This window comes from Hipposideros armiger, unplaced genomic scaffold (genome assembly GCF_001890085.2).
Source record: "Hipposideros armiger isolate ML-2016 unplaced genomic scaffold, ASM189008v1 scaffold_79, whole genome shotgun sequence".
NCBI classification, from domain to species: domain Eukaryota; kingdom Metazoa; phylum Chordata; class Mammalia; order Chiroptera; family Hipposideridae; genus Hipposideros; species Hipposideros armiger.
The window spans coordinates 4,585,023-4,612,320 of NW_017731429.1; the positions used below are offsets into that span (position 1 = coordinate 4,585,023).

The 27,298-nt window shown below is 36.4% G+C and overlaps 1 protein-coding gene across 2 annotated transcripts; it reads right to left on the reverse strand.

Annotated features, from left to right (window-relative positions):
• Positions 1-4,233: 4,233 nt before the first annotated feature.
• PCF11 (PCF11 cleavage and polyadenylation factor subunit) lies at positions 4,234-27,298 on the reverse strand. Of its 2 annotated transcripts, none has more exons than XM_019643520.1 (16): positions 26,795-27,298; positions 22,993-23,118; positions 20,922-21,110; positions 20,390-20,584; positions 18,377-19,482; positions 17,791-17,971; positions 17,595-17,685; positions 15,103-16,664; positions 13,084-13,183; positions 10,406-10,525; positions 9,785-9,890; positions 7,924-8,107; positions 7,290-7,445; positions 6,793-6,885; positions 6,254-6,289; positions 4,234-5,344 (listed from the first exon to the last, which is right to left on the reverse strand). In XM_019643520.1, exons 1-16 carry the CDS (start codon positions 26,984-26,986, stop codon positions 5,129-5,131), a joined length of 4,653 nt encoding a protein of 1,550 aa, XP_019499065.1. In that variant the 5' UTR covers positions 26,987-27,298; the 3' UTR covers positions 4,234-5,128. The 2 variants fall into 2 exon arrangements, with proteins under 2 accessions (XP_019499065.1, XP_019499064.1); XM_019643519.1 differs by having other exon boundaries at positions 17,202-17,685.

Genomic DNA, 27,298 nt, shown 5'->3' on the forward strand with positions numbered 1-27,298 from the left:
GCAAGGATTGGTTAACACTGGACAGTATAGTAATGGAAGTTTCCTAATTTAATAAAGGAGAAAAACTGTATGATCTTAAGACAAGCCAAGAGACCACAGAGGAAAAAAGTGTAATATATAAACATTTAAAAGGCTACAAGAAGTTGAGATCAAAGAAGACTGAATGTTTATTATCTTCTAAAATTTAAGTGAGAAAGAATAACTCCATAGAATAAGTAACGAGCAAAAGATACCAAGAGCAAATTAACAAAAGCATACTCAAAAAAAAAGACTGTGCGTCAATGATAAAAACTAAAAGATTATGGATAATTAGTGTTAGAAGAGGTTGTCTAAACAAAGCACTCTGAAGACCCCGATGCTGAAAGACTAAAGTGATGTGACCCATGAAGGACAATTTGGCAGTGTCTGTCAAAGTTCTAAATATATACTTGAACCAGCAACTATCCAGTTGTAAAGTCTTCAAAATCACTTGCTCAGATGTGTGTATTAAAAGTCATTGCCATTGCAACTTGGTAAATATACATCAGTGAAAGAAGCTCAATTAGGTTCCATTCATAATATGAAATATACAATGATAGAAATGCAGATCTACATGCATTAATCAACATGGAAAGAGTTGTAAGATATAGTAAATGAAAAAGGCAAAACAATACATATGTGATCTCAAGTTCTAAAAATTACTGTGTGAAAGAATTTTTGTCACAGTTTGGGAAAGATCTATACCAAACTGTTAACTCAGTGGTTACTTTATAGAACAAGAAAGAGGATGTGAAAGGAGACTATTTTCTATACTTCTTGTATTTGATGTTTAAAGCTCTCCATAAGTAAAAATACAGAAGCACAGGAAAACATGCACGTCATGTAAAGCAAAAGAAGATACTTTTAAGTAAGAGTATATGAGCCAGGAGCTATTAAGAGGCTCAGAAAAGCATACTGGTTTTGGCAAGGAGTCATTGGTATTACTCAGGAGAGCAATTTTAATGAAGTAATCAAAATGTAACAACCAGATTGCACAGGATTTCAAGGTAAGTGAGGAGCTGACATGAAGTTTCTCAAGTGAAACAAGCTTTAGAACACACTGAAGTGGATACCTCGCCATTCCAGAGAATTGGAACCCTAAGTAGGAAGCTTATGGTTCCAATTAGTAAAAATGGCTAGTCCACCTCTACCTCAGGGTTTCCAAAGTGGGTAATAAATCAGGTTGTCCCCATAATCCCCCATTAAGTCAGCTCTGCATCTAGTTCCAGAGGGAGCAGGGCCAACCCCAGCCCAAAACTTGCACTAAGTAGATTTTGATAACCATCTCTACTCCTTTCTGCCTGTCTAACCCTCCACTTGCCAGGCATTGCTCTCCCTTTGGTACACACCTCCAAACCCTCACTAGGGCACCTCGCGTGCTTTTTGCATCTTATTATTTAAGTTGCTCTTCCCCACCTGCCCAACACAGTGTCCATTTTTCAGGGAGCTGACCCCATCCATAAATGATTAGGAGAAAAGTGCCTACTCAGTAAAAGTTCAGCCCTTGACAAGAGCCTGATTGTCCATTTTTACCTCCAGGTTACCTCTTTATTCAGCTAAATCTTTTCCACTTTGAGACATGGTTAGATACCTTCTATTTTTCTCACTCTTGTAGAAACCTTTCAGAGCATTTACTAGGCTCTAAAATAGGCTGTAAAGAAAGCCAGCCAGGAAAATAGAATCTAGAATTCTCTGTTTCAGGTTAAGCTGTTATGTGTGACTTTAAATTTTTAATATGTAATTAGATACTTACTTTACTCCCTCAAGTTTATTTTTAGGTAAATAACAAATTACTTTGTAGTATGTTGAAGAACATGGAAGTTTTAAATAGGTAAGTTATGTTGAAATTCGGACACTGTAAAGGGTATAAACAATGAAATTTGTAGTTTTCAGGAAGTATACACAATATTCCTTTATGTTCTCACAAACTCAACTCTTCAAAAAGACAATGTTCCATCGTCTCTCAGGCTTCCTTCAGCTTTCTTTGCTATTTGCAGTCCAGATGCCTAGTTCTGGTTCCCAGTGATATGTGTGGACTATTACTGTACCATATTTTGGGGCTGAAATTCAGTGTTTCTGATTTCTGGATCAGTTATGAGATTTGGCTGTTCATTAGAATCGAGTACGGAACTTTTGTATTGATATAGGTGATACTAGTTTCAAGTGTAACTGAAGTATCTTAAATACTGGTGTCTCTAAATGAGAACCTGCTAAATGACTCAAGGAATCTGTTCTTAACCTTCACTGATTCTAATGCACAGCCAAATTTGGAGGCCACACCTGTAAATCACTACCTGACATTGAGCCTCTTAAAGAAAAACTAATGGAAATCTCAATTCCAGGTCCAATACCTGTGACCATCTCAGTACTGTCCCTCCATTCTATAGCTAATTTTGCGTGTACTATTGATAAGTCTCTTTCAGGTCTACATCAGTCATCTCCAATCTGTCTTTCCAATGTGCTTTTAACATGACTTCTCTATTCATCTCTTTCTAACTACAATTAAGTCTTTCCAGTTAATTTTTTTTTTAAGATTTTTATTGAGGAATTGGGGGGATGGGAACAGCGCTGGGGAATTGGGGGAAGGGGAACAGACAAGTTGCTGTCCTTTTGTTCTTCAGTCTAGTTGTGGAGGACGCTGCTTCACTGGCCCAAGTTGGCACCATCATTGTGCTCTTCCCAGGAGAGGTAGATCAGTCGCCGGCTTCTGGACGGCCGCTCACGCTGGCTGCCGGCTACACACGGTAGCCCATGGCAACCCACTGCAGCAGGGGCTGCTGCCTATGCCTCTCGGGGGACTCACGGCAGCCCAGCTCCAGGTTGAGCTGTTGTTCAGCATCTTAGCTGTGGAGGGCAGCATCACTGGCCCTCATGTGGGATCCAAACTGGGGCCCTGTGGCATCCCAAGCCAGTTTTTAACCATCCCGCCACTCAGCCGGCCCCCCTTTCCAGTTAAATTTTGTTATGAGTAGCTCGCTCTTTTTTGTCACCTACCACTCACACAACCCATTGCAACTGATGTTCGCACCCATACTCAAAACTAACTTCAGTCAATAGGGGAGGTTTCTCAACCTTCCCATATTTTCTTGCCTACCCATTCATTTTATGAAATGTCCCCCTTATTGCTGGTTTTCCTATTTTACTTCATCAGTACTTTCTCACATTCCTACCTATGACTCTAAATGTTTATTCCTCAGGGACCTGTCTTTGGCCCTTTTCCTCTAAGACAGATCTCTTGGTGTACTAGTAGGTTTGAATGTCATCTTCATTTTGATTGTCATACTTTTAAGCATTTGATAAAAACTATGGTCTTCCCCCAAAAAAAGCACAACAGGCAACTTTTTCTAAATTTTTGGATTCAGATCCCGCATTTCTTCCATGACTATGTATATTCAAAAGTTCAGCTATCACATAATGTGTTTGTAACTCTCAAATCCAGTGGAACCAGTTTTCTTACTGGAGCTCTCTAGCATTTGAAATTTTCTGTAAAATTTTATTCACTTATTTTTTTTTCCCACAAAGTCAACCTTAGATGCAGATAGGCTATTACTTCTGTTTAAAATTCCGGGTGGCTCCTGTGGTCATCAGTGTAATACGAACTCCTTAGCATGACCAAGACTATATATAATCTATTCAAAGTTACTGGGTTTTAAACATAAAAATTTTTGAAAACCAAGTCTTTTCAAGCCTTTACATTTGGTATTCAGTCTCCAGGTGCCCTTTTCACCAGTGTGGACTCCACTCCTAGTTATCGTCCAAGACTCAAATATTGCCACTTCTGTAGTCTTGCTTAACCAATCTCCAGGTAGTTTGGTGTGCTCTTTCTAGCCAAGCATTTATCTTATAGAGTCCTTTTTTTAATTGTAGAAATAGTAGGGACTAAAATGAAGTAAAGCCAGATTTCACATTCTTGTTCTACAGCTTTCTAAGTAGGTGATTCGATTTCACCTATAAATTGGGGATGCCATTTACCATATAGGATTATTTGTAAACACCAGAATAAATATACGTAAAAAGTGTGCCAATGCCCACCCAAACTATGTACTCAGCAAACTTATGATTTTCATTGTTTTATATGCTTATCTCCTCTAGTAGATGGCAGAAAAGATTATCTCAGAGCGCCTGGCTCATAGCAGGTGCCATGTTCATATTTTAAAGAACAGGTCAAAGAAAAGTCACAATCTAAAGCCATTCAAGAAATAAAGAGACACAAACTGGAAGTTTCTTCATTCTATTTATTACATGTATGAATATTAACATCTCATGGTATCCATCTAATTCAGTCAAAACCAACAAATGAAAAAGATTAACCATGTTTCAAATGAACATTCTTACAGATCCCCTGTAACTTAAAATAGAAATATGTTCATCTGCAATAAATCATGACAAATTTGAAAAATGTCATTTAAAAAAAAATCACCTTTAGTACTTAAATATATCTGTTAATCGTTTGATGCCATCAGTGTCCAAGTTCAAGAATAAAAGTTGCTCCATTAGATACTTTTTCAAAAATGGACATCTAGATGGTTCTCTATAGCTGGATATATATATATATATGCAAATATGTCCTATTTTGTTTTCAAAATTTTTTTCAAATCTGGCTTTTCTATTTGAGAAAAGTCCTACAGCACTCACAACCCCCTTTTAAAGGATAAAACTAACTTCAGACTTTGCTGCTTTAATCACAGGAAACTATTAGAAAAAAATCTTACGTTGAGGTTGCTGTTAAATTCCATTTTCACCCAATAAAAAGTACAGAAACACTGTATTTGATGGTGTGCATAAATATTACACTCCATGGATAGCAAAAATATTTTTATTTATAATTTACAGTTTCACAAGTGAAAATCGTACATTTTTACACTTACAATTTCATTTTGTTAAATTTGCACACATCTACAGAACTTTCACACAACAAGCACCTGAAACTGTGCAGGCAGTAGGAAATGCAAATACTAAAATGTATTTATTAACCAAATGATAGCTGAAGGCCCTGCCTCAGCTAAACAATTTATATAGATATATGTCTATATATACATAAAAAATTCTTCACTTTCTAGATCCAACAGCAGCCTTTTTAAAAAAGAAAAACATACCTTTCTCACTTTATTTAAACTGACTCGACGGTATCATTTTCTGTTTTAATTTCAGTGGGTGTTGCTATGCTTTCCTCTGTACAAGATGGTGGGGTATCAATTTGTTCTTCCTTAACTTTGGGACTTTCACAGGGTTCCTGCAATTCGTTTTTGACAATGTTCAACATAATGTTCAAGGGGTTTTCAACTGGTGTCTTGCTGGGAGATGGTGTACAATCAAATGAAGATGTCTACAAAATGAAAAGCCCTATAAGTACTGATTAAAGTTCAAAAGTTACCACATTAAATACATTTAGTTTTGTAAGACCATTGTATGGGCAACGAAACAAACCTATACCAGGTGCAACTAAAATACCTGCTTTCCCACAAAACATGCCATAAAGGCAGACAAGTAATAAAATGTATATTAAGCTTTTAATGTGTACTCAGCAATGAGCTAAGAAAAGCAGCAACCAATAAAAGGCTGAAAGAAGTTGATTAGACTGAAGTCCACATAGATGGTAATCCCTACATATATCCTGGGATTTTTGTGACTAATTTCAAATCCTCTGAGGACTTTTAAAAATCCCCACAAACCCTTAAAAACATCCTAAAAAGTCTAGTCTTCTTTTGATGCCCTAATTATATCTACCAAACTGCCTCTTGAACCCATGAAACATTCTTTGAAAGGCAATGTGTTCCATTGTTTGGTTTAAAAAAAAACGTCACTCTACAAATATGAAAATTTGAACTTCTAAGGGCAACAGACTGATGCCTTTTTCAGAGTTCCTGTGTGATCATTTAAAAATTACTCCTGTTACATAGCTGAGTGGAGTATGACGGGCAAAAAAGCAAAATGCTACCCATAGCTCCTGAACCTATTCCTATCATGATCCCTCTCATCTTTTAGTTTCCCTCACATTTCTCTAGGACTAGTGCTCCAGTAAAAGACACCAAGTTTCAAGTGAATAGAATGCAAAGAGTAATACAGTAATTTCAAAATTTAAATCAGATTCTATCAAACTAGCACCACTATTTAGTAAACCTAAATGCTATATCAAAACACAAAACAGCTCAATATCTCAAGATTAAAATAACAATATTGCCGATGCAAAAAATAATTTATTAATGTAAAGGAGAACAGTAACCAAAAAACTTACATTTTGATAATCTTCATAACATGATGGATGATAAATCTGAAGTAAAAAAAAAGTAGATATTCATATGCATATTCATTTCTAATGGCTATTGTAATAAGATTTTCTTTTCTAATTTAAACTAGAAGATAGCTATCTTTAGAAAGACAAAAATCATTTGGTCACAAAACAAAAAATTTTCATCCTGATTCTTCAAACTTGGCTTTCCATATTTAAGTAGATAACGTATGTTTTCAAGACAGTAACAGTTTTGATGATGAAATACAAATTCAGAATCAAAACAGTGTGGTTAGGCAGAAAGACAACTAGGTGCAGAAGAACTAGTCCTGGATTGTTTATTAACTAGTTATGCAACCTCTTATATAAAATCAGTACAGAACCAGATGGCTGTTAAGAGCCCTTCCAACTCAAACAATGACTCTAAATGCCAATACCTTAGAAATACCTTTTTTTATTAAAACCAAGAAATAAAAACATTTGTCTTTCAGAGTGGTGAAAAAAAAAACTAATCTTAAAACTTCCTTATAAAAATTTAAAATTACCTTTCCATCTACTCTAATAGCATTTTTTAAGTGCCATTCCTCCTCTTCTTCGTCCCAGTACTGTTCAAATTGTTCTTGACAGATTTCACAACTCTAAAACAGAATCATAACAAATGAAATTTACTAATAGAACACATTTAATCCCATTAAGGAAAAACATATAAACATTTTGTGTAGTGCAGGAAGGATTAAGAGTTTTCCGAAAAGGTTTAAACAACGTTCAGTATACAATACAGATGCAAAATAAGGTCTAAGGATTTTGCATTCTTTCATGCAAAAACAGTTAACATTTCACTGCTGTTGATCCATCAGTATTATATAACTAAATGTTTATAAAACCCAAAGCCAGATCATAGAGTACAACTGAAGAGCAAAGCTTACAAGAGATCTTAAAGTCATTGAAAGAGGGATGTAAGTAAAGTCATGTGTTTATGATTATTTAGTTCAAGGAAGTGAAGGACATGACCAGGGTAGAAAATTTAACATTCTTCTCTTACCTCAACTGCTCCTGCTGGCCCCGCAGGTACACTTTGGAACTCCTTTTCTTTAGCAGCCTCCTGCGTTTTGAGCACAACTTCTTCGTGCACCTTTTCAAAAAACTGGCTCTTGGCACGTTCTTCTAGATCTGCTATTTCCTCAAATTCTATCCAGTCCTGAAAAGTTGTTTGAAGAAGAATATTTTCATTTGTTTCTAAACTTTTACTGCATATCTTCAATATAGTGCCATTTAAAGGTAAAGGTACATTCTTCTACAATATAATTTAATATTATTTAAAACTATACCTTCCTCTTTGAGCCCCATAACAGACAATATAAAGCAACTAATTAACAATTAAGATCTTAATATTAATTTTCCATTACCTCTAGAGTTACAATTAATTTAAACAAGATAAATTGCATGTATAATTTTTTTTTTAATCAGTTATAGCAACTTGGAATTTTAGACCTAGAAGAAACCTGTGTCCTACTCTAATCTCAACAAAAAGCAAATAAATACTGTTCAAATTTCTTTTCTAGGGGTCAAATTTTATTCAAAAAATTCACAAATTAGCTCTCAGCAATTATTTACTATATTTTTAGAATGATATAATTTAAATGCTAAGTTAGTTCAGAGGCATATGGATTACGTACTGTTAAACTGTAGTACCAGCGTCTATGAGTGACTTTTCTGCTAACATCTTTTTCAGTTCTATTTTGCCGATAATGCCAGTCCAAGTGATCTGCGTATACATCTGTCTGTGATGTTGTAAACCTCATTCCACAAGAGTAACACTGAATACCAGTATACAGTCGATTTATAACGCGATCATAACGTCTATTTTGAAAAACATAAAAAAGAAATCTTTAGTTTTAATAACATGGCTCTATGAACTGAAAAAAAAAGAAGGCAGTTACAAACATTTCAATTTTCCATATTTTAATAAAAGGGAAGCCATTATTATGTGACAAAATAATGTTTTAGCCAAGAGCTAGCTGCCAATACCCAAAGATTAATATTATTCTCTAATAGTGTATCATTGACCTTCTTTTCCTTAACTTTGGTAAATTTTGGAACATGAAGTCTATCCTTTTATTGACAGGCCTGGCCCAGTTACATATTTCCTCCCAGCTAATAATGGAATGACCATTTGCTAACTAATAAGGCAATAGTTGGCCTGTTCTTAAGACTAGTGTCAATATCAAGGTGGACACACCACATGGATATGGCAGAATAATTAGATTTCACCTCTCCAGATCTTTGGAGTTCTCAATAACTCAATTGTCCCACCTTGGTCTAAGGAACAGTGAAAGAGGTACAGAAGAAATAATAACTGTATGGATAACGAAAAAGAAAAATTAGAAGACTAATGGGAACCCGAGGTCAGCAATAAACATTTTTTAAAATTCTGGGCTCCCGGGCCGGCCGAGTGGCTCAGTTAGTTAAGAGCTCGCTCAAGAGTTTGAGCTCTGAGCAACAGCGGTTTGATGCCCAGCCCAAGCTGAGCTGCCGCTAAGCTGCCAATAGGTAGCAGGATGGCTCAGCTAAAAAAAAAAAAATTCTGGGCTCCCTATTCGGGAAGAAATTGTATAGACCAAATAAGTAAACAACCAGGACAGCTGTTAACTCCAAAATAACTTTTTAAGTAGAATAAAGGACAGTACTATGTATTAACAGCAAACAAAATAAGTACTTAGATTCATATTAATACTGAGTAATGATATAATGAAAAATGGCTATATAACTACATGGGAGAGAGTCAGTAGAACTACATGGGAGAGAGTCAGTAGAACAGTAGAGCTAGCTAAATCTTCACTTTCAGAAAGTCAAGGAGACTTCTAAACATGATAAATTAGAAAAATATGTATCTTTTAAAAAATAGTGAAATAAATGTCAGGAACCAAAGAAAAGAGTTAAAAAATATTTGCCTCTGGGTGAAGAGTAGTACTAGGAAAAAGGGATACCATCTTTTATTATTATAAACCTTTACTAAAAGACTTTCATTATAAAGCTTTTTGTGAAAGTATTACTTTGAAAAAAGATTTTAAAAGGGTGAAGAACATCAGCTGTTCTATTTTTTATGAAAGTACTCATAAGGATATAATGAATCCATAAAGCAGCTTTAAATGTTTTTTTATAAGTAATATAGGCAATAGAAAATTATGAAAAGATATGTACCAAATGTTAACAATGGTTATCAATAAAGGGGGAATTGTAGGTGATTTTATTTTCTTGATTTTATTTGTATTTTTCTAATTTTCCACAGTGAATATTCATTATTTATAAAGTGAAAATGGATTTTTAAAAATTTTTTTAAAAACTAGAAAAATCTAATTTTCTTAACTCTCAAGTTCACGTTATATTATGTATATTTTACATAAAAAAAGAAAACAGGCTTCCTAAATTTTAAAAACAGTTAAGAGAAATAAAATGAATACCACAATAATGTCCACTGTTAGTAAAGTCATTGTCCCTTTTACCTTAGAAAATCAGATAGAAAATTAGATTACATACTGTTTCAATTCTTCAATTGTAAAATTGGTAAGATCTGGAACATCCTGATCTTCATTTTGATCTTCCTCCTCCTCGGGGGGAGGCTGAGCAGCAACTTCATTTATTTCTTTAATTGAAAAGAAACATACAAATTTCTCAATACCATTCTTCATGTGTTCTTTATAGGCGAATACCAGTGTTACAAGCATACAGAGAACCTCAGCTTGTCTATTCAGTGTTTCTAATCTTACATTTATTGGCCAAGGAACCTAATGCAATTTTTTGATAATTAATGTGAGGTCTGATCTCTTAAAAGTCAATTTTCACAAAAATTTACTCCATCAATATTCAAATTATTTTAAAAAGCTAAATTAACACAGAATAACTAGTAAAAAGACCACACAATATTTGCAGCAATGTTAGTCAACTGAAACAATGTCCACTATAAAAGTAATAATTCCATCTTAGAAAATTTAAAAAGAATTATTCTAAGCCAATTATATTAGATTTTCAAAAAATAAAGAGTATACCTATGAATTCAATTATCGTAAGAACTTTTATCATAACTTACATCACTGTATCATCATACATCTTTATAATTTAATAAAAGCTTTGTGAGATGAAGTATGGAAACATACTTACGTGTTGTAGCTGAATCAGTCTGGGACAATTTGAGAATTCCTGTTTTTAGCAGTTTTGAAAACAATTCATTTACATCCACCTGACTGAGATGATTATCAGGGTATGCTTTCGGAAGAGCTCCTTTAAAAAAATAACACTCTTAAAATGAAAGAACTTAAAAGATACAAATTATACTAAGCATTTTCCAATGTTTTCTGTCCTATCAACAATAAATTTTACAAACTCTTGTTTAGAAAGAGTGTAAATTATCTCAAAGGCTCCTAAAATGAACTTTGCATTTAGGTAAGCATATAATCACCTCATAAAAATATACTTGAGGACTGAAAACACTGATTCTTTACATTTGTACTCCCTTCTATGTGAAACACCACACCACACTACCTCTAGTTCCAACCTTTCTAATTTTCTATTCCTCCTCTCCTAACCATATTGGGAAAAGTAGTTTTGTATAGATGAAGTACATCACCATCTCTTAGTACAGATTTCTAGGAAAATAAATACCTACAGCCTAAGTGGAAGTACTTCCCCCCATAACAACAGTCCAGGGGGAGTAATGCACGGAAATCAGCCATGTGGCTCACAGCTTACCAGCCCTTCTGACCTTTGCTGAATTATTGACCTTGCAAAGCAGCTCAGGCTATTGCTGACCAGGTGTGAGGCTTACTAAATCATCAGTAATTTGAATAAATGAGACAAGGATAACAATCTTCTCCTTAAGCTCACTGATGAGGAATCAATCCAATTACATATTTTGCTAAGCACTAATGTTAGTATGATTCTTTAACTCAATTATAAAAATACTATTTTCAATGTATTTGCATGTCACTATTATGCATCTCAGTACACCTCTAGAAAAAGTTCTGAACCACTAAAAATTCCTCTTTATGGCAGAAATTCAATTTGCATCCACAATACACATAATCCCTGACTTTAACCATTGCACACTCTTTACACTTAGTACAGTGCCTTGGACACAGTAGGCTAATTAATGTCTGTTGACATGAAACGTCTGAATACATGATTGAGTGAATGAATGAATATGAATAAATCAACCTCAATAGTCAATTATAACAGTATTTCACACACTAGTTTAACAGTTACATTTCATTACAATTAGCTATTTATATGTCTTAGAGTCATAATTAGCTATTCACTTGTCTGCGGACAGCCAAGTTTAGTGATCAAAATCATGAACTATGGAACCAGATTCCTAGGATTCTAACTAAAAATTGCACGTTCTAGTTGTGTGACATGATCAAGTTGCCTCTCTGTGCCTCAGTTTCCTTTACCTGTAAAAGAGTAATAATAATTGTTCCTATCTAAGGTTATTATGAGGACTACATGAATATTTATAAGGCACTGAGGTGTTTAGCACTACATAGAATGTTTTAAAAAAGAAAATTTGCAGTTTTTGCACCCTATCTCATGCCACCAACCCTGTTACAACAAATCCTCTACTCAACAAGAAAAAGTGAATCCTAAAGGAAAATACATTAACATAGCACTTTACAAGATACGAAGTACTTTTGCATATACGATCTCATTTGATTCTTTTACAAAAAGAAGTATTCCCAGGCAAATACTGATTTTTAGCATATTCTGTCTACAGAGGAAGAAACTGGACCCCAGAAAGTATATCTGCTTACATCCTGCCCACCTATAAGTAGCAGAGTGAAGATTCTAACCCTGGTCTTCTGACTTTAGATCCCAAATTCTTTCCTTCCCTTTTCATTACAATAACAAAAAACATAAAAAATATTAATTAATCCTAATTGTCAACCTAGAAATTAAAAACAAAGTTTTCATGTTAACTGAATGAATTCCTTATAACAGTTTAAGCACTAATGCATAAGCTGGGGCTTGGCTAGGACTTCGTTATTTCAGAAGTTTTGGACAACTCCCTAACTTTATAAACTGAAGAGTGAATGCCATGCTAGAGCATGTTTCTGAAGGTTCAGAAATAAAGCAAATACCACTATTATTTGGCTGGGCTAGTTCCCAATAAATTAACTTTGCTGTTATTTTGTAAATCACCATAATTTATATACTTCTCATTTTTCACATATTGAAACTAAAATTCATTTTTAAAGTTCTCAAACCCCCATGACAATATTGTTATGCCTCACCCCATAGTAACAAAGATGTTTATCAGGGATCCTGGCTACAGAAACACAGAAGGTTTTTTTCCTATTCTTTCAACATGTTGGGTACAATTATTATTTGAGGGACCAAAGAGACATATGAATGAATCAATTTTATAAGGTAATGTCCCCAGTATCTACTTAATGTTTATTAGATCATTACACATACACGCAAAACAAAAACTCAAAATATCAAAATGAGATTTCTGAGGTTTGTCATTTATTTCCAACTTCAACACAAGTGTCATTCTCATACCCCACCCTCCAGCTTCCACCAAATAGGTTTCATTCCCCCTCTTTTTTACGGTCTACTAGTCCTGGCTAACCATCTATTTGTAGTTGTAAATAGGATCAATGTGAACACATCAACAATGTAAACAAACCAGGAAGGAGAACAAAGCATTTCACCCAGATTAAATTTCTCTAAATTGTATATGCTCTCTCAAAACTGTCATTTTCTAAAATTAACAAGATAGCTATTCAACAAGATAATACTTATTTGTCTTTTGAAACACACAAAATTCAGAAAGTACATACCTGAAGGATTCTGAACAAATGCTCCTGGATTTTGTGGATGAACTGGTAAAAACTGTTGTCCTTGGCCAAATGGTACTGGCTGGGCAACACCAGTCAGAACCTTTAAAAGAAAAACCTTGGTTTTAAGAACATCCTTTCCATTTAAGTAAAATTTTAACATTCTAATCACATAAAAATATTCACAGATATAAGGCCTGGTTTCTATGATAATAAAGATTTACTAGTGTAACTTGACTGGGTCACTTCACTTGTAGGCTTTCTATAAAAAAAACAATAATACATTCCCTTATCTGTTTCATAGAATTATAAGGTACTGAGAATGGATGTGAAGCTTCTTTGAAAAGTTTAAGATACCATGTAAATATACAGTAGCCAGCAACTAGTTGTGTGACCTTACACAAATCACTTTCCATTGCTAGTGCTTTCCCTTATTTTACAAATAGAAGAACTGACATCCAGAGATGTGGCCTGTACATAGTCATAATGGCCAGTATACAGCAAAGATGATACCAGAACTGACCAGACCACAGATGTCAAAAGCCCATTTTAATTAGAAATCTGAACTCCTTTGTGATCATCCTGCTTTGACATCATACTTTGAGTTACAAAGTAGACTGCAAAAAATACCATGTAAATGTTGAAAAATAAAACAGTTGTGAAACAAGTACTGTACAGGCATACAAATACTGTATTTGTAGTCCAGATCCAGGGCGAGGTAGGACTTGTACACCTTGCTGCTGTGTAAACAAGTATCTATTTATAAGCCTGACTCAGTATCCATGTGAACTTTCAGTGGTATGTATGTAATAAAAACCCCACCAAATCTGTATAATGTCGGAAACAAGATTAAGTCCCATTATGGAGTATCTGTCAATAACAACATCACTTTTTTTAAGGACATACAAGAGAGTAAATTTCACTAGGCAGGACAATTATTTTTTTCAAATTATTGGTATCAACAGAAGACTGCTTTCTATCAATAATGCTTATAATGTGCTTTTAAAAATCTTTCTTCTTGTTTTAAATGCAATGTTACTAGCATAAAATGAACATGTCCTAGGAAGAAAGTGTCAGCACCTGGAAAAAAAGTAAATTTAGCTCAGGAGAATTTCAGCAGGCAAGTAGTAGTCATTAAATAAATATCAACAGAATTAATCACAAATTGTAAGCACATTGCTGAAAATTATTTCATATGCATTTTAACATGTATGCAGAACAAGTGCAAAAGAATACCAACAACAGATGACTACATGTTTAGGTGATATAATTTAGGTGATATAAATATATTCATATTTAAGAGGCAAGTCACAGGTTTGCGGCATTGACATTAATATCAAACAATTCTATTGTATTTGGAATAACTGGAAAGGTGGTGAAGTAGGAAGAGGAGGAAAAAGAATCACAGACTGTAAAAGCATGTGACTTGATCTCATTATTTGTTCAACTCAGACTGAGGAAGTTCATAAAAAAAAACAAAAAAAAAAAACAGTCTAAAAAATAAGCTCTATGGTTACTTTAAAGCTTATCAGGACTCCACAGTTCTACACGTAGCAGAGGTCTATAAAGCACATTCACAATTGTGTAACACTTCATGAGCTTTGAAGCCAAAAACAAAAAAACAATGGAGAGGTTATGCATGTGTGAAGCAAGTAGTGTATAGAAAACCTCTGTACCTTGCAGTTCAATTTTGCTGTGAACCCAAAACTACTCTAAACAATAAATAAAAAATAAAGTGAACTAAAAAAAGTCTGTGTGTGTGTGATGGGGGGGGCAGAGGAGGAAAGAAATTCAGATTTCTCTAGATACTGAAAGAGCTAAAATCAATTTTGGATTTAAATTGCAATTTTTAGCCCCAAGACTCTCTTCCCACTTCCCTAGCGTGTGGGATTTTTTAGTACATTCAACTTTCCAATCTATAGAATAAACTATCTCCTGAAAACCTTCCTCAAACACTAGAAATACTAAAATTGGTTCATATCTCCATACAACGTAACTTTAGAATAAATATAACAGACTTACCTGTTGAGATGCCTGAATATTTCCTACTGTTATTTGAGCAGGTAAATTGCCAAAGTTTCCAAATTGAGAACTCTGAAGATTCTTTTCATCAAAATAGTGTCCAGAAGCTCTGTTAAGGGGATTTGAGAAACTCTGGTTTCCAGGGCCATGTGGCCCATTAAAATTTGGTCCTTGAGGCGAATCAAATATTTGTTCATGTCTTTGGAACTGCAGTCCTTGGGATGGGGCATTAAAAGCATTGCCAGGTGGATCATTATACGGACCAGTCTGATTGAAAGAAACTGATTCAAGCCTTTGTGAAGGATGATTGTCAAATCGTGCGCCTTGAAGACCAAGAGGAATATCAAACCTTGATGCTTGCTGGTGTTGTTGACCATCAAATCTTTGAGGCACACCATCAAATCTTGGTTGAACCTGCTGTCCAGGCGGTCCATCAAATCTCTGTGGGCCTGGCTGACCAGTTCTTTCAAATCTAGGACCTGGCTGACCATGTAATCCATCAAATCTTGGCAAGAGGGATGGCTGACCTGGCTGTCCATCGAACCTTAAAGCATGACAGCCTTCAAATCTCGGACCACCTTGACCCAGGGGCCCTTCAATTCTCAGGCCACCTCCTGGTACAGGACCCTCAAACCTCATTCCACCTCCTTGTTGAACTAAAGGTCCCTCAAACCTGATCCCAACCCCTGGCTGACCATGTGGACTCTCAAACCTAAGGTTCCCACCAAGTTGGTTATGCTGTCCTTCAAACCTTAGACCAGCTACTGACTGACCATGCGGGCCCTCAAACCTCATTCCAACTCCCTGCTGTAGCAAAGGACCCTCAAATCTGATCCCACCTGCTGGCTGACCATGAGGTCCATCAAACCTAATTGAAGCCCCTGATGGGCCATGACCCCCCTCAAATCTAAGTCCACCTCCAGGCTGACCTCGAGGATTATCAAATCTAAGTCCACTCACAGGCTGACCATGAGGTCCCTCAAACCTGAGAGCACCCACAGGTTGACCCCGATGTCCCTCAAACCTGAGAGCACCCACAGGTTGGCCCCCTGGTCCTTCAAATCGTAGACCACCTGCAGATCCTTCAAACCTCATACCAGGGGAACCTTCAAACCGAAAACCACCTCCTCCTGCTTGACCAATTGGCCCCTCAAATCGCAGAGGTGTCCCTACTGGTCCTGGAGGACCTTCAAATCTCATAGGACACCCACCTCCTAGCTGACCTTGTGGCCCTTCAAATCTCAAAGGGCCACCTCCCCCCATTTGTCCAGGTGATCCATCAAACCGAAGAGAACCTGGTGTAGGAGGTCCATCAATTCTAGGGCTTAATTTATTAGGTCCTTCAAAAATCATCTTGGTTGGGCCATCTCTTGGTACTGATGGCCTACTAGGCCCATCAAATAATGGTCTGTCTTCAGCTAAAGCGGTAAGTCGCTGATTTGTATCGAGGCCGGCAAATCGTGATGCTGGGCTATCTACAAATGATTTATCTGAATCTTCATATCTAGGTCGCTTAAGCGGAAAACGATCATTGAATGGCGATCTCTGCTCTTCACGTACACCTTTTAAAAAGAAAACATATTATTTTCCCAGAATCTGAATTAATATCAATTATCTTAAAATCTTTCTATATTTACATAAATGTTTATTCAAAAATATCCATAACTATCTCACTTTACTAGAGGGGGAAGGAAAAGACAGCATCAAGCAGCAGGTAAGAGGATGCCCTCTAGAATCAGACACACCTGGGTTAAAAAAAAAAAAAATCCCCATTCTGTCAACTTATTATTTGACTTTGAGAGCAAGTTATTTAACCTCTCTGGCCTGGTTTCCTATCTGTAAAATGGCGATAATATATATTTCATTGGGTTTTTGTGAGGATTAAATCAGATTACATATATAAAGGACCTCGTAAAGTACCTGACACACAGTTGGCCTTATAAATATTGGCTCCCTTCCCTTCCCTCTGAGGGAAAAAACAAATCTAAACAAACAAAAAGGTAGTCTGAACAGTCACAAAAATCCATCCCCACTTAGCTTGTTCATTTTCCCTTCACTGCTGTGTGATTCAATAGGCATAATCTGATTTAACTTTCTACCTTTAGCAGAGACTTGCTCGTCATGTCTTCTCCGGCCCTCATGGGGTGCAAGATTCTCAGCATAAGTACGACTCCCAGATATAGGAGAAAGACGTCTTGCTCTTTCACTAAATTGTTCTTTTCTGTCAAACTGTGCTCCACTATTCCTACTTGCATGTTTACTTTTGGATGGCTCACATTCTATTCCAGACAACAAGGCATCAGTCAAAGGGTAGTCAAAAATATCAGGATCTAAGAGATCAAGTCTTGGAAATGAATGCTGAACCTGTGTCCTTTTCAGTTTTGCTTTATGTTCATAGTAGGTTAATTCAGCATCAGATAAGAGAGGTTTCTTTTTTAATCCACCTTTATTTTCTTCTGTAGGACTATCCCGTACATTGCATCTATGTTTACCTTCTTGATACTGAAATAGCTGTCGAATTTGATGCACAACAACAAGGAACTCATCCTGTGTAATTTCACCAGATGCTAAACGTTCACTCGTCTGCATGGGGTGATAAAGAGAAATCAAATATTTTAAATATAAAAAGTACTTATAGAACAACTTAGGCAAAGAGTAATAATGATTACATGGAATCATGGTAACTACCTTTTGAAGTAATTCTCTTTTGCTTGCAAGAGTTAACTCTTTAGGAATCTGAAGATTGGCATCTACACTTAATCGATGCTGTTGCTTTGGGGTTCGAGGTGACAATATTCCTTTAGTGCTTGACCAGCTATCCCTATGCCTTAGATGAGGAGATTTACTATGTTCATCACCCTGTTGTAAGCTGAAACCATAAAAGCAGTGTTACTTCATTAAGTTTGTTTAAATACTCAGGATCATATTTAAGGATGCTTTTCAAAGCATCTGGTTAAAATGAATATATGTAATCATAAAAGTTAAATGATTAAGAGCACAAGATCTGAAGTCAGGAAAATCAGATATAAATTCTAATTCTTGCATGTTCTGGTTGTATAGCCTTAGGTAGATTACTTAACCTTTCTAAACTTCAGTTTCCTTATCTGTAAAATATGAATATTAATGGCATTTAACATATGGAGTTGTTAAGAATTAAATGGAGAAATAAGGAATTATGTAATAGCATCCAATAAGCATTATCCAATTTTTAAGTTTACACTGTATTTTAAAATGTACGTATTGTTCTACTTGATTAAAAATGTGAATATCCTACCTTTTATTTTCTTCCCAACCAGATTTCCATCTTTTAGACTTGGAACTTGGCCAATTTTCTATATTCTCCTTTGGTTCAGTGCCTGACTTTGTAGAATGCTGATTTGCAGTTTCTTGTGGTCGTTCTTCTTCACTCTTTTTTATTCGTCTTGGATCTCTAACATCCTGTTTAGTACTTCTCTTAGCATTTCTTTCATCCCTGGAAGGCGGCGTAAAATCTTCCATATGTGATTGCTTAACTCCTGATTGGCGAATCTTTCCAACTTTGGGTGTCAAGGTTGGAGACATACTCCTTTGCCTTCGTTTGGGTGACCGCCTCTCTCTTCTCTTTGGAGAATGTATAATTGGTGATCGAGATTTAGGTGATCGCGATCTTGATCTCTTTCTATTACTCGATCTTCCTGGTTTTGTTCCCTGTTTTTCCAATTCTTCCGGTATTGTATCCTGTTTTTGTACAATGCCATTAATGATTTTATTTCTACTTCCAACCAGTCTGTGTTCAGATTTCATATGCTCATCTTTATCCTTTTTCTCTGCAGTTTTTCTCTTCTCTTTTATATCATCATCTTTGCTATCAGTCTTATCCTGAAGGTGTTTTTTTAATCTTGGATCTCTCTTGCTCATATCAGACACCCTCGAGCTTTCAGATTCTTGATTTTTCAAGTCTTTTGTGTGAGATAATTTGTTTTTCAAAGGTGATGGTGATTTAGATTTAGATTTAGAATCTAATTGGTCAAGTTCTTTCTTGGTTATTTTTTCACCTGATTTACTTTTTTCTTGTTTGGATGAATTCAGTTTTTCAGAGGGTACAGTTTTATTTGTTTTAGTATCAGATTGGTTCAATGTGTTCATCAGGAATTCTTTTCTGTGACTTTGATCTTTTCCATGAGAAGAATGCTGACTCATCCTATTAAGACGGGGATCCCGGTTAGTTCCTTTCAAATCTTGAATTTGTAAGGATGGACCTGGACGGCTTTTCTCGGGTTGCACAGGAACCTGATGGGGAGATTTAACCGCCATAGGAGGAATTTGTGAAACATGTAATTTGGATGGTGCAGATCCAGGACCTAAGTTGGATGTCTCCTGCTGAACACTAAGAGAAACTGCCTGAAATACAAAATAAATGTTCATGTTAATGCTGTAAAATATGCAGTCTGTCAATAAGTTGAAATCTAAAGAATGCTTTATTAAATTGAATGAAACCCATTTATTCAATACGTATTTACATTGCATACTTCTCATGGTTCATAAATGGAGATTAAAGTGAAAAGAGAAAGTTCATGTACTTAATGTAGCCTGTTATTTCTTAGTCCTCTACGTTGGGGTTTTAGAATATAATCTCTAAGTAGAATGAAGAAAAAAAAATCCTCCCTCTTCCCAATTATTCAGGATTCTAGCCAGATTACTACTAAGAAACTGATAAATAAATCACTGCACTGCAGCTGCACAAGAGTCAGTTATTTTAGCCAAATTCTGTTATAAAATTTAATTACTCCCAAAGTGGCACTGTTAATGAACTTATAAAACTCAGCCTGCCTATACCTCCTCACTCTCAAATAAGTTCAAGTGCTATGTAAAATAACTTAGTATTAAGGTCATTCATGCATATAAATGTGTAATCTTCCTAGGCTCCTTCATTTTGTAATGGCTCTTCTTTTGTAGGCTTCTAGGAACCTGATTTCTGCTCACAAAGCATAAGTGCATAAAAGATTAAAGATTCTGCAAAATCATTTGCCACAACACACCTACGTATTGGGACTGATATTAAGTCCACATAATTGTTAACAAAACTAAGATGCCAAGAAAAGTATTTCAAAGAAAATAGTGTAGTTTATATTCAAGTGAGTTTTACAATAAGAATATAAAAATTGGCTAACACCAGAATTTGCAAAAAAAAGTGGGAAAATACACTAATAAAAAAATTAACATGTTAATACAATTCAAAGACAAAATAATTACTTCTCTATCAGAAGACAGGTTTAAAATATTTAAAATGCAAATTTCCTCTACTTACCAGTTGTGCCTTAGCTTGTTCTAGTTCAAGCTCCAGCTTTTTCTGCTGAAGTTCTAACAACTGTTTTTGTTTTGCCAGTAACTGCTGCCTTATTAGTTGTTCTTGGGTAAGATTCTTTTGTATATCAGGAACAATTGGAGGAGTAGAGATGCTAGGGGAGCTGACCACTGTGCCAGGTGTCGAAGGCTCTTCGGGCTATAAAAGATAATAACTTGTTAAAAAATATATATCACAGCTAAAAAGGGAGCTAAGCAGGAACTAAAAATTATCAGCTTCTCTCTTAATAAATACTATCCATAATTTTCAATGGCCCATCATATTTAAAAACACACAGAAAATTTCTCAGGAATTTAAAATCAAAATAAATATATTATGTAACACCTAAACAAGGAGAATGTATTTTTTAATGCACTATGAACCTGGAGGAAAAAAAATTTTAACTGATTCAGCAGAGGGTATTCTTGGTATTTCTTTCTGGCAAGAAATTTGACAGTTAAAAATATTAGTTATATACCATTCATGTAAAACTTACCGATTTATTTAAAAATTTAGGATTCACATGGATGCTAGATGTATTCACATTGGGGGGTAGAGGTTTAATAGGCCAAGCAGGATCTAACGAATTGACTCTGACATCCAGGGCATAAAGTTTCTTCAATGGGAATATTTCATCCCATGTGGAACGTAACTTAAATAAACTTTTTCTAGTATTTTCATCCACCTAGAACAACAGAACAGTTCTATGGCTTGTTAAGTTACTATAGAATGTTTTAAACATTAAATATAAAGCTACATCAATCTCTGTTCTACTTCACATAACACACATTCTGCTCATTCATATACAACAGTAATAATTTATTCAAGATATATTTGGTTTGCAAAATAAATAAATTTCTCCCTCAAAGAAAATTATAAAAATTAAAGTCAGTATCACCTAGCCTTCATGAAAACAAACAACTAAGCCATTCTTTGTACTTTTAAAAAGTACAAAATGTTTCCAAATTTTGGGGCTTCATATAGCATTCCTAATGTCATTCTCTGGACAAAAATATAAAACAACTAGAAAACAGTTTACCTGACAGCTTCAATTTTAAAATTATTTACATGGTAGTACAAAGTTAAAATTAAGACAAAACTAGATCACTAACCAATCCTCTGCAACACAATATGGTTGATGCCTATGAACAAAGTATTTGTGGTGTGGAAGGCACCTTAACAACTAAACTAAAATTCACAAAATCTTACCCACTGATGAGCTTTAGTTTTATATAACTTATCTGCTTATCCTTAAAATGGGCATAAAAATTAACAATATTGTTAAAATTAGTTATCAGAGAAACCTAGTACTTAGGAAAACTGAATTAGATATTTAACTTTAGGACAATAAAGCCTCGACTATATTCAAGTATTTAGATATCTATATTTACAAGGTCCTTTGCATCAACTGCAGTGTTGAGGCCCAGTCACAACTGAACACACTGAAACTGAAACGAAGAGATTGGTTTAGCTCCTGAACTTCTATAATGCCAAGTTAACGTCCTCAGACTATAGCCTCAGGTAAGCAGTATTTAGCAAGGGTCTACAATATACTATTAATTAACAAGCTCCTTAATACAATTTGAAATACAGCTTTCCAATTTTCTTCTCCATATACTTACTTGGTATTTCTTTTCTCTAAGCACGTAAACAAAACAAAAAAATTACTCAAGCAACTATACATTTTCTGTTCTAACAAACAAGTAGAATCTGATACTAACTCTTTCAAAATAATCCCGATTGGCCAAGCCTGACAACTGTTACGATTTCTCCAGACACAACAGGCACATCTACTAAAATATAAGAACTACCAATGTTTTATGTTAGGAAGCAATCTTTAAACCTAAATATCTCATAAATACCCTTTTGCTCAGTGTGAAAGATAATGCCTGACAGGAAGATAATTCACCAAATCCTGTCTTCCCCTATGTAATGCTGTACCAAACTACCAGATACAATGTCATGGAAGGAATGTACAATCTCTAGGTATAGAAAATAAACAAGCCTTTCTTCTCAACACTAAGGGGGTTAAAGAAAGATGCCCAGTATAACCTAAGGCAATTAACTGGTCCACCATTCACATACCTAGAACATTCATATAAAGCCATACTTGATCAAATTAACAAGAGGAAACACGTCCAGAAAAAAATCAGAGTGTCAAGCATCAATCACAGGTTGAGATACACTGGAGGATTATGCTTTTTTTTTTTCAGATAGGAATAGCCAACATCCTAACACCAGAAACCTGAACAATGAAATTTGATAGCTTCAGATCTTTTTTGCCCATATTCCAATGATGGAACATATCTTCAATCAAATGTACAAACTCAATTAAGTAAAAAAAGTAATTCTAAAAGCAAAGTCATCTATTTTGAACGGATAATGTAAAACCTCTAGAATCTGGGTTAAAAATCTAACATAAAACACTAGCTTCAGCATGGTACTTGATAAATGTCCAAGAGAATAAAAAATTTCACCACCCAAGAAAACCCAACACAAAAACGAGTATTTATTTAATCAGGAACACAGTTTTTAAAAAATTCAAATGTTTCTAAATGCATATATACCTTTTCAAACACACAAATAAATGTTGCAACTAGATTTTTAGTAAAGGCAGTGAGATACTCTCGTCCAACGTTTTTCACGATAGAATCCATAAGGTACATAACAGGAAGCTTCTCTGAGGAAGGAGCCTGAATAAAAAGAAACTGACAAGTTTAGTATAATGAATTGCCACCCAAGAATTACTTTTTTTTTAAAGTGAGTTTTTAAAGCTACAATACAGACCTCTATTTTTGTTGATACTTTTAAATATTAACCTTTATGAAACTTGTTAAGTGTTCAATTAAGTTCTCATCTCTTACAATGATCTTTAGTTGAGCATATAAGCTCATAATCACCATTAAGAAAAACCTTAACCTTTAGTACACTCATTTAACACTCAATGAATTTTCAGGTTCATGTGGTCAAGACCTGTTTTAAGTGACCAAAAGGCAGGGAGGGGCTATTTTCTATAATCCAAGTATAAGCTCTGTGACCCACATTAATTTATAATGGTGTGCCTAAACTCAATGTAGTTTTCAGACTTCTGACAGAAACCCTAATTTCCATAGGCATATTTTATATGTTAAAGTCTATGAATTTGTTACCTGTAAAATCATTAGGATTACTTCTCTATAATCCAATGAATAAAGAAAGTACACTTCACAAAGAAGTTAATGGCAAAAAACACTTTTAAACTTGCACATGAACATGCAGGAAGGTGCAAGTTGTTACTGATACAAGAAAAACTGGATGGAGCAGCCGCTGAGTCATGTAAATCAGGTTCAACTTGACTCTGGAAACCAGGACTTGTCCTGAAGATTTTCTTCACAGCACGGACTCTCCGTCGAAATATTTTTCCTCTGCCATGCACAAACGAGGGGTTCTAAATTTGTGCAGAGCCAGTGTGGTGGTGCTGCTGATACAGGTGGCCCTTTCCAAAGCAAAGAAATGTTGCCCCAGTTCAACTGCAATGCCTACCCATCACTGGCTTTTAGAAGGCACAGCAAGCTTCCAGAAAGCATCAGCAGGTTCACAGACTTGCTGAGGAGCATTAAGACACGCCATATAAATAAACTGTGTTAAATCCGACTCCACAGGAGCAACCATGATTTAAAAACCAAAAAAAAAGTTACCCCCATTTACCCCATCCCACGTGTACAGGAATCTTAACCCTGAACAACTTACCCAAAGCTACCTGTAGCTAGGGTAGGCTCAGTTCCGCAGTACACAATGCTGTATTTCACAAAACCAATTGCCCATACAAGTGTGTGGAAGTGCTCTTGCTTCTGATAACACCTTTACTACAACCAAAGTTGGCTAAGGAAACCTTTGAATAACCTTGTATGAAAAATTGTTTTATGGTGCTATCTAGTAAAAGGGGTCACAAGGCCACTGCATGTGGGTAAATATCAACATGTCAAATGCTTTATTGCTGTGTCTTTATCTTACCATGTCATGTTTTACACCATTTTAGTCATTGTTGTACTTATGAAGATAAAGGCTCTCTTTAAAACCAAAATCTGTTCAGCAGGCTAAGTTTTTATTGTACAAGTGAATCCTTATATGTAATTTTTTTTCCGCTACTACTGCCCTCATGGGAGGAGTCAAAATAGGTGTGAATCCTTAAGCTTAGTAATGCTTGAGATGCTAAAGGACACAAACATTCACCTCCAGAAACACAAAACCAAGCCAGTTTGCTACCAAATAACAGAAAATCCCTCCCCTCACCCTCAACCCCAACCCTGGTTATTTCCCCAAAGTGACTTTTACATCTTTTCCTCAATCTGGCTTTACAAAAATAACCAGGAAACGTGTGCCAAAAAAAAAATTTCAGCTTGTCTTTTATCAGCAAATAGTCCATCTATTTTCACCACTGTGTAGCCATACATAAATACAAGTTTTAATGTGGTCACTATATTCAGCATTTACTTTTCACTTCTCGAAGGTCTTCTGGATCCATTAAAACCCAGCAAAGAAACTTTTGAGTGACAACCTGAGGTACTAAATTAGGCTCTGTGAAATATCAGTAATCCCCCAAATACTAGGCAATTAGATTTTAAAAATCAATGTTATTTTTTAAAATCACAAGTGGTTTTGTTTTTTAAAAAAAGGCATTCAATGTCAAGTTAAGCCTTAACAAGGCAAAAAACTAAGGTTTCATGTCCATTGTTGGTGGTATCAACAAAAAAGATGTTGCGTATGAGGAATGCTTCCTTTTAAAATCTCATACTTTAAAAAAGAACAATAGCTGTTTCACACAGACATTCACAGGAAAAGGAGAATGAAGACTTGTAGTTCAGCTGTCAGACTGAGCATGACAAACTTGTTGGGCCCTTAAAAACAAAACAAAACAAAAAACCTTACTTTTTGTCCTCTTTAAATTAAGGTTTGAAAGGACCACCTGAAACCGTGTATCTTGTGAACAGATTAACCCAAGAGTGGATGGAACCTAAAGAATGAACCCAAGTCACTTAAAGACTTTTGTTTAAAACACACAACCACGTAGATAAAAATAAGACTTGGAAGCAGATTCTACACCTTACAAAGGTAAATAAAAAAGACAAATACATATTTTATATGTTTTATTCACAAATTTTATAATACCAGTCACACATTTCAAAACCATTTATTAGAGTCAGACCACTCAGTTTTACACTAGACAGAAACCGCCTCTAAACAATATACCGGTGGTTGTTGTGAAAGTGGCCTTTTAAAAGGGGTTCACTCTGCTAAAAGGAGGCTCATCCTGATCATTTCAAACACTAACAACTAGAAAAAACTAAACCGTAAGTACAAGAAAAATAACTTAAAGCGTAGTGCTGGGAAGCTATTAAAGCTCATTATGATAACTAAGTTTAACAGTAACTTTACTTCAGTGACATATTACTCCCACATGAATCCACAGAAGAGGAGGACTACAGGGAAATATAGGGTGGCAGAGGACCACTTCTGTCAAGGGGTGAAGAAAGCACGTCTTCACTATCAGGGAAGGGAGGAAAAAAAGAGAAAAGGAAGAGGAGGGGCTGAACTTTTCAAAAAAAAAACTACACGTACTTGTTACCCAGTGGGCCAGTTCTCCACCTACAGGTTGTATAAGCTCTCCCCCCTCCCCTACCCAAGCCCCACCCTCGACCCCAATTGCCCCTACGTGGGGACAAATTAAGACACTCCGATAAGGAGAATAAAAGTTGTATCTAGCCGCCCCCACCCCAAAATGGGGCTGACGGGTGTGAGCAGCTGCCTGGCTGGCAGGGAATGGATTCTTCTCTCTTCCCTTTTGCATCATGTGCTTTCCAGGCGCCATGTTGGGCTCCTAACAAGCGGCTGCTCCACTCGGGGCCAATTCCCTATTCCCACCCACCCAACAGCTCGCTCCCAGGTCCCCCTTCACCTCCTTCCAACCCACAAAGCACAATTACCCAAATGGGTACTGGGCGGAAAATGGGAGAAGAACCACTCCCCACCTTCCCAGGGGGTTAAAATGGTGTTAACTCTTACTTCCCCACACCACAAACTGCCTTTAAGTCCCCCCCTCCCCGAAGGGCTCTATTCAAAGCGTGTGTGTCGGGATATACAATGCGGTGGCCTAAATAAGGAGTTGGTGAGCGGAAGTGGGGCTCCACCCTTTATCTTCCCCGCTCCCTCCTCCCCCCCGAGAGGCCCACGCTCGAAGCCTGGGCCCAAGACCGAGCCAGAGTTGGAGGGGGGAGGGTTGGAGAGGAGGAACACTTGTCCCCCCTTTGGATGGAAGCGAGACCTGGGATGAGGCTGACACTAAAATCAGGGAGTATTAGAAGAATAGGAGGCTGCGGGGTGTATAAAAACCTTGGCGGTTTGGGCCTCGATGAGAGAGACGATCTCCTTGGCGAAGGGCAGGTTCTCCTCGGCTAGAATGGTCAGCATATTGATGTGCGGTTTGCTATTGAAGGTCAGGTCTTCGAGTGACGACTGATAATCCCGACAGGCGTCCTCCCGGGCCCCCGCAGTACCGGCCTCGGCCGGCGTCTGCTCTGACATTGCGCCGCGGCCCCCCTCCGAGGTCCGCCGCAGCTGAAGCTGAAGCCGCTCTCGATACCCCGCCTCCCTTCCGACTCCTCTTCCTCTCCCCGGATCTCTCGCGGCTCCGGCTTCACCACATGCTGACCGCGGAGGGGGGTTGGGGGACGACACAGGGGGGACCTCGGGTATGAAACGCCGCCGTCTCACGGGTGATCTCCGTCCACTTCCAGCCGCTACAGAAGCTTCTTTCTCCACAGACACAAAATGGCGGCGGCTGTGGCGGCCCCTGCTCCGAAAATGTCTGTGTTCCCAACCGCTGCGTCGTGCGAA